The sequence below is a fragment of the Emydura macquarii genome, unplaced genomic scaffold, assembly GCF_026122565.2.
Source record: "Emydura macquarii macquarii isolate MOO-44397 ecotype Brisbane River unplaced genomic scaffold, CSIRO-AGI_Emac_v2 contig_3062, whole genome shotgun sequence".
In the NCBI taxonomy this organism is placed as follows: Eukaryota; Metazoa; Chordata; order Testudines; family Chelidae; genus Emydura; species Emydura macquarii.
The window spans coordinates 3,735,135-3,749,222 of NW_027133199.1; the positions used below are offsets into that span (position 1 = coordinate 3,735,135).

A 14,088-nucleotide genomic window follows, 5' to 3' on the forward strand; every position below is an offset into this window, starting at 1 on the left:
TTCCTTAATTCTCTCCACATCTCAGCATATTATTCCCTTTTGCCCCAGCACATGTGTATGAAAACTCAATATAATGGCAGAGCCCTTTGGGGCAGATGTGCTGAAGGAAAAATGAGGTCATGTTGTGAACCTTTGGCTTGCAGTTTGGAGTGCTTTTTGTAAGTCTACAATTATTTTGAGCTGGCTTAGGGCATTGACATGAACCTGACATTGGTGGATATGACCCAGTTATACCAAGAATTCTTTCATCTCCCCCTCTCTTACAACGGCCACATCTGGGTGCTCACTGTAGGAAATGTCAGAATATAAAATGTCTCTTGTGTTTCCTTCAGCTATCATGATGTATATAAAATATCTAAAAAGTTAACTACTCCTAAAAGTATTGTTTCATTAAATTAAAAGACGTATTAGAGATAAAATGTTCAGGAGAATTGTAGAGACTCCTCAAAGCCTCAGTTATGTATTATATTTTCCAGTTTTTACCTAGGATTATTAGTTCTTTCTCTCTAGTTAACTAAATGTTATCTATAGTCTATTCTATCATCTGTGACTTTTCTTAATATGTTGTTTTGTTGTGCAAGGCACTTTTACATCATGTACTCATCTGTCACTAATCCAATCCCAGGAATTCTTGAGAATAATCGGAAGACTCTTCAGTTTGTTGACAGCAATGGTATAGAATCCATTTGATAGGCTGTAGACTTTGAAGTACTCAGATGTCGAACTTAACATGTCCCATCAGCATTAAGTGCATAACGTATAGTGGCTTTGATAAAGATGTCAAGTGCTCAGAGCTGTTGTCACAGAAGATTTGCAGACTACATAAGTATTGCACTGTCAACACCACACTTCAGTGCAGTTGACATTCTGTCCATCTTTTTGAGTCTATTAATCATGTAGACTTATACTCCCTTTCCCTAAAATATCTATACTTGTTTTGCTAGTCATTCTAAATCCCACTTTCTTTTGTGGTGATGTTTGGGAATTCATAGCAGTCTTGCCAACAATTGTTTAAATGAGTCTTTTCTCCAGACTCTAAAGCCTAAAAAACCACAGTATATTGATAATTGAGGCAAAAACAATCTCCATCAGGCACAAAATGTTTCATTTACTGCATTTGTTGATTTAAGCCATTTAATCACTGCTACTTTTGTGACACATGGTATTTACCATACTGAATACTTGAAGATACAAGCCAAATAGAAATACAACCAAAGACTACTGATTAACAGAAGACCTCAACATCATAGTTCTGATGCAGTCTGGGGTAGTTGCAGAGCCTAAACCATCACTGAACAGACCCAAGGTATGGGTAAAGGGCACAGCCTGCAATTGGAAAGGACAACCACTTCTCTTCCCGTGGCCTGCAGTGGAAGCTCCAGCAAACTGCCTGGCCTATTAAGGGCTAACTGAAAGGAATAAAAAATGGTGAAGCAGTTCACACACTTCCTGCATATATCACAGTGAAAGAGGGACTAAACATTGTTAGATGACCAAATGGATAGAACTAGCATGAAACGGAGATATACAAGACCTAGTCATACTAAATCTCTTGAAGAAATCCTTATGAAGCAGCAATTGCTTCTATTAATTATCATTGGGGTTTAAATCTACTCCCCAGGAGATTTCCCAATTAAGCATATCACGATTAAATAGAATTGTACTGTACAAGGATTAAATATATTTGGTTAGTTGAACATATTAATGGTAGAGTTCAAGTGTTTGAGGTTTTGCAGTTAAATATACTTGTGTGGGGTGGTTACTATTTCTTTACTAAAAATATTTTTTTAAACTTCTAGCAAATTGACTACTTGGTGAGCCAATACAACACTACCAAGAACAAAGCGGTCTCCGACCTTAATAGTAAGCAATAAAAGTTTTATTAGCTATGTCTCTGCTAAGTTCTATGTGTATTCAGTGTAGAGTTCACTGATGAGCTCATGAATGGCTTATAACACAAAATGAAAGTCAAATTGTTATAACCAGAATCCAAACAGATTAATAAAACAAAAATATAGTTCTTCTGTCTCAGGTGTGGCACAATACTTTTTAGAAAAATGTGTAATCTCCATTCTTCATTTAAATGACTTTCACGTTAAGTCAAAGACTAGTAATTTTTTGCCGTTTTGAGTTCAGTAATCACTAGTACTTGTTAGTTTCAGAGGAAGCATTTCTTAATTTTTGAAGCACAGGACTGGGTGCCAAGTGACATGGCTCCTGGCTGCAATTCAGGTTGTGTTTCAGCCTAGTCAAATCAGGTACTGTGTGTTAGTGTTCTTGGCATTATAATAATACCTACCACATAGACATATTGAAATATAAGTTTATTGATGTATGTAAAACTCTTTCAGGTATTTGACTGAGAGCAATTATTTCATAACTAGCCCTTAAAAAGCACGGATCCGTGAAACTTTAAGCAATTGCTATGTTTTCCTCTGCAGCATAATTACAGCACTTGGTGACATTTCCGAAGCTTTTAATTAAAAAAAAAAAAAAAAAAAAAAGAGAGAGAGAGAGCCATAATGTAGATTTTTATTCAAGGCTTTTACTTCAGTTTCTAAAGTTAAAAAGAGCCTAGCTATATATGGGTTTTCTCTAGACTAGAAAAAAAGGTGTGGTGGTAGCACTGTTTAGTGAGCATGTTTTAAATATCTGTGTAGATAAGACTGTGTACTTAACATGTGCTATAGCACATGTTAAAGACAGCGTGTCTTTTCTATGCTAGGCTTTTAAAACACATTAGATAACATAACATCACACCTTTTTAAATCCTAATCTAGACAAAACCACAGAATGCACAACTGGCCTTGAAGGGCGATACGGCACAGGACTAATGGGCATTTGACAGATAATTTGAAATTCCCATCTGCACGTTCAGCACTTGTTTATGGCTTTCCATGCTCTTGAAGTTGCAGAGACTAAATTGAGGCTATGTCTACCCTACCCTTTTGTTGGTGTAACTTATGTCACTCAGTAGTGTGAAAAAACACCCTCCCCCCCACCCCCCAAGCGACATAAATTATACCGACAGAAATGCCGGTGTGGGCAGCGCTATGTGGAAGAGTTTCTCCTGCCAACATAGCTACCGCCGCTCATGGAGGTGATTTTATTATGTTGGCAGGAGAGCACTCTCCTGTCAGCATAGAGCAGCTACACGAGTGATCTTACAGTTATGCAGCTGGATCAGTACAGATGTGCCGCTGTAAGATCGCTAGTGTAGACCTAGCCTGAGTATTTATCTGTTTCCACTGCTAGTTTAAGACTTGGGTCTTTATTTTCAAAGCAGTCAGTGGGTCAGGTCCCAGCTACATAAGAGCTCATATCTCCCCTAAAAAACAAAACCCTACCTTAAGACCATTCTTTGCCTTTAAAATAGAGAAAATCCAGACTCCATGAAGTTCACTAGGGAATTGACTATTGCCAATCTATTTTATGTGGAAGATGGACCAGATAATCTGGTCACTGTAATCAGTGATGGGCAGAAGCACAAAACTCTAAGTTTGATGGAAAATGTAAAGCATCTTTGGGAATGTATTTTAAGAGTGCAGCTGGGGCTTTTAGGGAAGAGGGGATCCAAAGAATAAAGGTACTCATTTCTCATGCACTATGAAAAATAGCTCATAGTAAAAGATTGTTGCCCAAAATTCACTGCGAAATGCTGGACTTTTCTTAGTGTGTTCTGAAAAATAAAAAAGTAAAATTAAGGAGCAGTTTTTTGATAACAAAAAGCAATGCTGGAGCGTGCATTTCTGGTTTATTGTTGCATTGCTAGAGTATCTTCACTTTTCTAAGTCAGGCACAAATAAATAGCCCTCACTCCCTTTTGATTTATTGCTTAATCCTATAAATATTAGAGGTAAATGGTCCAAAGAAGGTGTGGGCAATGGAGTTCTCTTTCACTGAACTTTGATTTTAGTCCTGAGTGCAATTTTTTTTTAAAGAAGTTAGTAAAAATTGGTGCAAGATACGTAGCACTTGTTCTGATAGGTAGTGATAGATGATTGCATTGAACTGGCTTGCAGTGGTTTTTATTTTCTCTTACTACAGATGTTGGGCCATTGCTTGGCAGCAGAGTTCAGGAGCGGTTCGCAAAAGAAGTACGTCCTGCACTCGATGCAGCTCTAACAATGGCAGGAGGTAAATGCACATTTCTGCTTTTATTTATTAACCTTCTATTGCCTTTTTAATAGAGACATCCTCTCCCTGATTAATCAGTCTATAAGCAGAGTTCTTTTCTGGGCAGTGACACCAAATGAATTGAGAGTTTTGTGCATGCATTGGGACAAGAGGGAAAGGCATGGTCCAATTACAGAGGAAAGAAAGGTTTATTGCAGTGGCAGGACCTTATTTTTCTTTTCCTTAGAATATGCATCCTTCTATCTCTCTGTTTATAAAGGTAATGGATGGTTGTGAACTTTCATACTGAGTAATACTGGACCTTGTGGATATTTATAAACTCTTTTGAATGCTAGGTTTTGCCTGGGTACGCTTCCCATCCTTCTCTCTTCCAGTAGTACCAATGGTTTATGGAAGTTGCAGTGGTAGTTGAGTTTACACAGCAGAATTAGCCAGTGGATTGATTACATTGTATGCATGGTTTTGAACTTATTCAATTGGGTCTTTGTGTGAATTTCCCATCATTTTGAAATGGTATGTCTGTTGCCAGACTTACTCTTCTTATATGAAAAGGCTGATTGGGAAACATTTGAACTTTTTGTGAACTGTAATTAACGAGTAGTAGTTTCACCTTCTGAGGCAGGTCATACTCCATTTTATACCTTCAGTTCTCATAGGTGTGTTGCTGCTTTTTATGCATGGGCTAGCACCATCAAATCTAGTTAACTGTGAAAATGCCAGCAACTAAAATTTCTTGACCATACATGCTTTAGGGCTTAGTAAGACTTGATTCTATGATTTGTTCATTATAAAGATGATTTCCACAGTTCTTTTTCTATGCAAGATAGCTAATTCAGGAATTTGTAAGTGGTGCAGTTCTACATACAAAAGTGAAAATTATCAGTGAATTTAGTCACTTTTCTTTTTTTTTTTTTTTTTGCTCTACCCATGCACATGAAACTGTTTGCACACGTCACCAGACCCCTTTCTCATCACCCATTATCATTCTCCTTTCTTTGCTTTATTTTTCTTTTTGGCTTGAAGTCAAAGTGGAAAGGGCTATCAAAGGTAAAGGACTTGACAAAATCTTATGTGTTGTGTGACGTGTGGTTCATTTTTGTGCACTTTCTTGTGCATTTTTAGCTGTATCTGTTTGTCTTACTCTTCTGTTCAACACTTCATTGTTTTTGTATGACTGGGCTGAGATCTAAAGACAGAAAACATTGAACCAGCATTAAAATCCGGCTGATGCAACATATTCTGTTTAACTTGAAACTCAGTTCAGTGATGTGTTCCAGGTGTATGGTAGTGATAGAAATACAGAAAATATCATATTGAGATTGCAAAATAAGGCCCTGGATTTGTTGCTGATGACTTGACCCACTTGTGCTGGTATATGATAATGAAACAGTGGTCTCCTTGTATTTCTTTGCTGCAATCCATCAAAACAAGTGTCCAAACAAGGAGTAAAAAAGGGGGTAAATTTTGGGAATGGGTGGAATCCTAGTAAAAATAGATTGACTATGTTTGGCCTGTGCTAGCAAAATATTCCATGCTTCTATTTGCCGCATATCTTCTGCTGCAATAGAGTTGGTTTTTGTAGGTAAATATATGCATCTTGCTGAGTAACTAGACTGACTTCTAAATAAAACTTGTTTTAAAATCTTTATCATCACAGCAATCAGAGAAACAAAGGAGGCATTGGAAAATGTGAGCGTCTCTGTGGAGGTTTTGCAGGAAGGTACTGAAAGGCTGCATGCTAACCTGACCGATGTTAAAACACACCTGAGCAACACACTCAGTGACTCTGCATGCTCTACTGCTCAAGCTGCTTCAACATGCAACATTATCAGAAATTCGTTAAATCAACTAAGTATCAATGCTAACTTCAGTGGGGTAAGAAAATATTTTTTCCATGTTTCACAGTGCGGTTTCATTGGGATTAGCTCTGTTGTATTCCTCTGATTTAGGCTCAATCTGTGGAGTAATCAAACGATCTACTCTGCATCTCTTCACCTCTGCAATTTCAATCACGGTTTTCATCTTGAGTGCAGAAGAAAATAAAATATATGTCAAACTACGTTAAAGTGCTCTTCTTGCCACCACTATAATCTGCTAACTATAATTGCTGAGTATAAGTTTTGCTTTCATCCAACAAAGGGTTAAGGAGAGCACTAACAATATTGTGATATACACGTTCTTCCAATTTGTTTTTACATCCCCTTTGAAATGTATGGTCAAGTAGTGTTTATGGTATTTTGATTTAACTCAACAATGCTTTTTTTCCATCCTAGTTGCCAGGTGTGAGCACACAGCTTGCCAAAGTCAATGATGTCCTTAAAACAGACCTTTCCAGTCTGGTTCAAAAGGTATATTTCTTGGTACATTAAATAATAAGCTGGGATGTTTATATATCACATTTATTCTTGGCTTTCCCAAGTAGGAGTCTTACTGCTTCTTAGTGGATTTCTCTCTTGACTATCCCAACATTGGTTCACATCTTAAGGTTGAATATGTAATAATACTTGTATACGGCTTTACCTCCTCCGAGCACTGTGCATCCATAATTAACATTAGTTGTCTACTGAAGGATATTCTTAAAAAAAACAGAGACAGAAACCTGGGTCGACTGGCATATGCTATATCTTTTCAGTTTATTTAAAAATGCAAGTTCTTCTCATGAGTCATTCTTTCTCTGCCATTCTTAAATTTAAAGAAATTCTCATCTGCATAGCAGACACGAAATCTACTGTGGTGTTGGCAGTAAAATAACTTTATTTTTGGAGACCCATAGGATGCCATGAGTTGTGCCTGGAAACAAATGTCTTGATCTGAGCAGAGAGGGTTAGATGTGAGAGAGCTTTAAAACTTGGGTGCTTTTAGTAGGAGCCCTGTGACAAGGTAGAAAAGCACTCCACAAGCCCCAGTACATGAGGGGTTAATCCAGACCCTTGCCGGTCACATGGATGATCAGAGTGAGGGGGAGATAAAAAGGTAGCAGGTGGTGGTTAGGTAGATTGAAATGGGCCCGGGCCCTTTCCCTTCCTATCTAGCTAAGATGCTGCCAAGTTCTCTGGGCTTGGCATCCACCGTTTTGAGCATTTTGGGGTTTTTTATTTGTAATCCTTTGTTTGTCTCCTTAAAATAAAGGCCTGAGGGAAAAGATTGAAATTCTGGCACTGCTGACTGTGTGGGTCGTCTTCCCTGACTGATGGTTCTGCTCTCCAATCTCAACTTGACATTTTTGTTTTGGGATGGGATGGGGGCACTCTTGAGAGGCATGGACTGTGCAGGTGTTCAGCATTTCAGCATTGTTTACTGAGAAAACATGCATGCATACTTAGCTTTGTAAGCATTAGCTCTGTATCAGACAAAAGCACGTTAGGGTCATAATCATGAGACTATGACCGATGTATGTTTTTAAAAAGTGTGTATTTTCACTTCTTCAAGGACTAATTGGGAGAGATTAGATTCTTTCATTAAATTTACAGTATTATTTCGTACTTTAAGATCTGACACACAATTTGTTTGACATACAATTTGTTTGATAAGATGTGTTTGTGTATATTATTAGCCCTTTGATAATAGAAAACCAGATGTTAGCAATTCGGCATTGAGATTTCTTTTAACTCTCAGCATTTATTTTAGGGTTATGCAGCTTTTAATGATACTCCAGATTTAGTGCTGAACCAAACCAAGAATATCTTATCCGGTGAGACAGATAATAGAATTTGCTTTTTATTTTGATTGATAAATTGTTTTCTAGACCATAACATTAAAGTTTAATAGCACTCTTTTACCATTGTTATATTTTTTGTATCCTCTTTATTTGTGATGTCTTAGAAAATGCTAGCAAATATGAAACTTGTTTACATTTTTGTAGACTGAGAAGACCACCTTTGGCAGTATTATTGGCTCATAATTAAATATGGTGTGTTGTGCATTTTCTTAGACTAGTACTGCCTTGCAAACAAAATTTTGGAGTCTAAATTGCATTTGGGTTACTATATCTTTATTTTGCTATAATATTGACAGTGCTTTGGTTGGAAAACCTCACATACAGTATTTATTTATTAAGCTAAGCTCCTAAAAATAAATAAATAAATGATCTATGTGTTGGTATGAAATCTAGCGGGGTAAAACATATGTCTTATGTAATATCTTAACTTGTTCTTCATCTACTGTTTAAGTATCCCAAAACCATACCATTAACTAAGCTCTTAGCCAATTTAACTGTTTTATCATTAAAGGGCAACATAGTCCATTTAGGATATGAATGTGTGTATACTAATCTGTTTTAATTTTTGTTTTTGCATTGTGGACCTGTTCTGCCAATATAAACAGCTGTTCCTTGTAAGTTTGGCAAAACAATACACAGTATGTATGCAAACAGAGCATACTGTGTGACCTTGTCTAAAATTAGTCAAAGTTTTCTAAGATGATAATGTTACATTTTTTCATTAAGGAGATCTAAATGCAAAATTACTCATTCCCAGGAGCTGCCAATTTGCATAAAACCAGATAGTCTTTCATTATTTACTGGCTTAGTGTTTCTTACTAATAACAGTGTGAGGTAGAAATCAAGTTAAAAATAGAGGAAAAATTCCTAATCAAGTAATTTCATGAAAAGTTCAGTTCATTAAGAGAGAAATAGGGCTTGGGTCTAGGCAACCTGGTACCTGAATCTACCTATTTCAAAGTGTAAAAAAAGGCCTGATTCTGGAGGGAGGAGACCGTGCTGCTAGTTACCAAACTCGCATGGCAAGTTGACATCTGATAGGATGAATCCTGATGGAATAGGGTTCATCAAAATCTTGAAGGAAAAAAGAATGAAGAAAAATGCACTTTTTATATGAATAGAGTACAATGGGGGTATGAAATATTTTAGGATCTCTGTGCAGCTAAAAATGATTGTTAAATTATGCCTACAGACCGGCATATTCCCTCATAAATTGAGATGACCAAAATACTATTTCATTAGCACATCTTCTTGAAGAATGCCGCTAATTAATTGGAACGGCTTTTTATTTAAAGTATATGTTTCATAAACACTGAGATTATAACTTCTAACTCTTCCTGTGGGGGGGAATTAATATAGGATCTTTAATTTCTTTCACAGGGTGTGTTGTCTGCTGTAAGAAGTAGTATTTAAACAAAAACCTTCTCCTACTAATCATAAATGTAGCACCTAATTGCCTTGCTTCAGTATTGGTATTTAGTATATTACAAAAAGTGCAAAATTTAAGCTAGCTGGATTTTAAAAAGACATTCATTATAAAATGAATGAACAGAAAGAGAAAACTCTGACTTGATTTCAACATCCTTCATTGTTAAGTTGAATGTTAAAACTATGGTATGTGTGTCTTAAAATGCCATTGTCTTATGTTAAAAGCTAATATTCCTTGTGGCTTGCCTGTCCTGTTTCATGTTTGTCTTCATGGCTTGCCATTCTCCATATACAATATGGCTGAAATGAATAAGTATTTTAACTTGATGTATGTAGAATATAATTTTTCACTTTTGGATTTGTAACAATATACTCCCACAATGCTTACTCTTTCAGATATCAAAAATTTTTTGGACTTCATTGGTTCAAATATTACTAGCTTCACTAAAATGCTTCCTGTTCAGAAGGTTCTAGCTGATTTAACAATATATCTTACTCAGAGTGAGGCATATGTTCAAGATTATTTCCCAGTAGTGGAACAGTATGATTTCTACAGGTAAGTACATAGTACTTAAGTAATAAAGTAGGGGGGGAATGCTGTCTAGAAATATTTTGAAATAATTAGTTGTTTTTGTCAAATCAGTAAAAGCATTATTACTGAGCTACAGTGGAGCCTAGATGCTATTGTAAAGTTGTTGTAATTTATTATTTTGTATTGTGGTAGAGGCTCTGCCAGGATTGTGCTGGGCACTCTACAGATATAAAGTAAGAGAGAGCTTCTGCCCTACAGAGCTTTGAATCTATTTAGACAAGACAAAGGGTGGGGATAAGGGATGTAGCATACAAGCAGAGTAATGGTTTGCAAACATCATGTTAGTTGCACAGTTTTTTATTTTTGGTTAGCTGTGCAATTTTTATTTTTGTTTGTCATATTTTATTTTGTGTGGAATGTCTTGTAGAGCAAGGGTGAGAAAGAAAGGAAGATGGGAGGGAATTAGCTGAAGGGAGGAGAGGGGGGGAAATAATCAGGAGCAAATGGAGGGAGGAAGAATGGAGAGAGGCATGGAAGGTATTGGAGTGGAGTAGTGTTGGATAAATTCTACATACATAGGTAGATTGAGCAGAGTTACTCGGTTGTCATGAGTAAGAAGGAAAAAAGAATTCCTACCAAAGTAGGGTTAAGCTTGTATTCCCCTGATTCTGTGCCATTAACTGTAATTACATTAATACATTGTAAAGTGCCAAGTTGTGCATTCAGACCTTAGGATTTAACCCCAACAATCTAAAACCAGAATTGTTCTACAACATTCAGATATGAAGTAGTACGTGTGTTTTCAGACAAGTAAACTTTACAAGAGCGATTGGAAATTCTGTAACAAACCCACATTCACAGATTTTTAGTTGATTTTTGCACAGCTCTATTTATAACCCATTTGAAATGGGTCTGTTCTGAATGATCACTCACCAGTGCATAATATGTTTCACCCTCTAATCTCCTTGCCATTTCTTTTCTAATATGCCTGATTTGGACTGTGATGTGCTACACATATTAATCCTGTAACTGTCTATATTCATTCATCAGATGGTTGGGTTGTCTAATTCTCTGCTGCATGGTGATTTTGATCCTGGTCTTTTACTATCTTGGATTGTTATGTGGTACCTGTGGTTATGATAAACATGCTTCTCCAACAACAAGAGGCTGTATCTCAAACACTGGAGGCAATTTCCTCATGGCGTGAGTTTATTTTTAACAAATATAAGTGAAATATTACACAAACATCATTCACAGTTATGTACTATATTGTGGAAAGTATATTTTGAAGAGCAGTGGATTTATTACCTGAGTAAATATATATGCTGGACAACTGAAGGGGGGGAAAATAAATTTTAAGATGAAAATACAGGTTAAATGTTTGGAAACTAAGTGCCTTAATGGAAGCAAGTTCTGGCCTTGGGATGCTTTAAAAGCTGCTTTGGATTGGCATTGATATATAGTAATTTCTTTACTAGAGGATCATGTGAGAAGGTAAACCACATGCATCTATTATAGTGAGAGCATCGTAGCTAACAAACATCCATTTAAACCAACTGGGGAATTGCAAAATTGGGACATATGTCAAATTATTTAGAATATACAGGGAATTTGTAGTTTTCTTCCTAAAAATAATATGTATAGAACATGTTTAAACATTGTTTGAGGTCAGAGAGAGAGAGAGTAGATCTGCTTCACGGGAAGAATAGAGGAATAGGGCCTATTTTTAACAGATCTGAGGGTTTTTTGTTTTTTTTTTTCAGTGGGTGGTAATGATCATTAGGGATCCTAGTACTGGGTTTAATCCTCCTCCTTGCTGAGGAGTGCTGGAATTTATATGACCACTCTTGAGAAGACTAGAGACCTTCATTTATTTAAAAAAAAAAAAAAGGCAGTGCATTCACTCTTGACAGAGCCAATATGCTCCACTTCCAGCCTAAGAAATGAGAGCGCCTGCTTGTGGCTCTCAGGTTCTGATCCCTAGTGTGCTTTATTCTGCTTCCATTTCAAAGCAAGGTAAATAAAATGTGCTTTGGACCTATTGTGCGTGGCAGCAGAGTTCACCCAGATACACAGTGCACGGCAGGCTACTGTGATGTAGATTTACATCCCAGCTTGCCACAAACTAAATATTCCTATAGACAAGCCCTTAGTCTGATGCAGCACTACTGGGAACAGTCTTTGAATCTTCTTGGAAATTGCTACGGTACCTGAATTTTGGCTTAGCTACTGCATGCACTTCAATGTTCCTAAACTCTCACTAGGCTCTTTTTTTTTTCCCCCCTCCAGTGGAGTTGGATTCAGTTTCCTTTTCTCCTGGGTGCTGATGATTGTAGTGGTCATCACCTTTGTTACAGGTGGAAATGTAGAAAAGCTGGTCTGTGAACCCTTTGAAGACCGGACTTTGTTCAAGGTGAAGTTATTCATGTTCAAGATATTAAACAATCATAGAATCATAGAATATTAGAGTTGGAAGGGACCTCAGGAGGTCATCTAGTCCAACCCCCTGCTCAAAGCAGGACTAACCTCACCTAAAAATACAATACAATACAACCAACCAACAACAAAAAAAAACCCTAAGTCTTTAAGATGTTTGTAATTTTTGTGCTGATTTGGCATTTTTGATTACATACATCAGACATGATAATGTGGGGCTCTTAGTTTCCACTCTGGTGGAGAGGCTCGTCCCTCTCTTGGTTGAATCTTCAACAGAGATTGACAAATACTGTGTGCCTGCCCCTGGAGGTAAATATCCCTGCAGCTCAGCAGTCCCCCGCCCCCCCAGATAACTTGTGGATCTACAATTTCCACTTTCTGCTCCAGAGAGATGATTGGGTTTCATGTGTCTGTTTCTTTTTCCATCAGCATGAGATAAACTCTGAGGGTGGGGCGTGTGTATGTGTGTTGAAGGCTTGCATAAACAAATGCATGGAGGAATTTAGAAATGTAGAATTATGATAAATAACATCAGTGCACTTTGTTCTAGGTTTTGGATACTCCCTACTTACTGAATAGACAGTGGAGAAACTATCTTTCTGGCATCGTGTTGAAAAATCCAGAAATTAATTTGACTTTTGAAAAAGTTTACAGGTATAAAAAAGTAAAATCTTGGCCAGGAATTACTGCTGTTTGTATGCTTTGCTTTTTGTGATTCCTGGTGTCTTCATTGCCAGCAGTTTCCATATTCTAGATTTCCAGCACCAAAATTAGCCCATAATTGTATAAGAGGACCATCTAATTTCCTAGTGAATGACTAGTAAAAGTGAGTGACCCACATATAATAAACCAGTTAATATAGGTAACCTTGGTATAATACAACTGAAGAAAAGCAGCTACCATTTTGAAAAGCTATTTTGTATATTGTACAGCATCAAAGAATGTTTAAGGCTAAGCAAATTGTTAAATGCTGTCCTTCCTATAGCCTGACATCCCAAAGCTATGTGGCTAGAATGCTTTAAAAAGTGACTAACCTAAAATGTGCCAGCATTGTTAATCATTTTAAGAAAATAACACCAAGATTGGTTTTCAAACTGATATATGCTTCATTTATTTTCATAGTGACTGCAAAGAAAACAAAGGAATTTATAGCACACTTCACCTAGAAAATCTCTTCAATATCAATGAGTTTCTAAACATTAGCATGGTAAGTAAAGGAAGCTTATGATTATGTGATGATCCTAATTTTGAGCAGTGTAGAGTGAGGCTGCAGTTGTCAGCTAACTTTTTCAGGAGTTCTTGAACACTGTACAGTGCTTGTAGTTTTTTTGTGGGAGGTGGGGGTGGGTTGTCCATTCCTATATTCTCTAACAGTCAAAGCTGGGAGAAAGAGTCTTATTTTTAGTAAAGAACTCTGTAGAATTCTTCCATTCAGAGCTTTCAGGGGCCTGGAGAGATCTATGCAGGGATTACTTATTTATTTATAAGTCATAATACTGTTGAAGATGTGAAATAGGAGGGGGAGAGGTTCGTGATATACAGGAAGTCAGATTAGATGATCTGGTGGTCCCTTTTGATCTTAAACTCTGACACATTTTTATTTTATGTACATGTAAACCTCAGTCTAGCACTCATCATATTGCAAGCCCATATACTGACAGGTTCAGTTTGGCAGGAACCAGAATTAAAGTTGGCCAAAGAGATGAACTGCTGTTCTATGTGCTCCCCATAACCTCTGTCAAAACTTGTATTTGAGAGAAAAAATGATTTCTTCCAACTTAGTTTCTAGAATTGGCCAAGGTTAATTAAATGACATTACTAGTCCTCCGCAGTACTA

At 36.9% G+C, this 14,088-nt stretch overlaps 1 protein-coding gene across 9 annotated transcripts in view; it reads left to right on the forward strand.

The window, feature by feature from the left end:
* PROM1 (prominin 1) overlaps window positions 1–14,088 on the forward strand; it is a 72,429-nt gene that overhangs the window by 38,786 nt on the left and 19,555 nt on the right. For all 9 annotated transcript variants that reach the window (XM_067530300.1, XM_067530301.1, XM_067530306.1 and 6 more), the window contains 10 exons: window positions 1,800–1,863; window positions 4,048–4,137; window positions 5,795–6,012; window positions 6,411–6,485; window positions 7,765–7,828; window positions 9,680–9,839; window positions 10,866–11,018; window positions 12,105–12,228; window positions 12,802–12,905; window positions 13,374–13,458. In XM_067530300.1, the coding sequence (XP_067386401.1) occupies window positions 1,800–1,863; window positions 4,048–4,137; window positions 5,795–6,012; window positions 6,411–6,485; window positions 7,765–7,828; window positions 9,680–9,839; window positions 10,866–11,018; window positions 12,105–12,228; window positions 12,802–12,905; window positions 13,374–13,458 (1,137 nt within the window). The remainder of the gene's footprint in view (window positions 1–1,799; window positions 1,864–4,047; window positions 4,138–5,794; window positions 6,013–6,410; window positions 6,486–7,764; window positions 7,829–9,679; window positions 9,840–10,865; window positions 11,019–12,104; window positions 12,229–12,801; window positions 12,906–13,373; window positions 13,459–14,088) is intronic.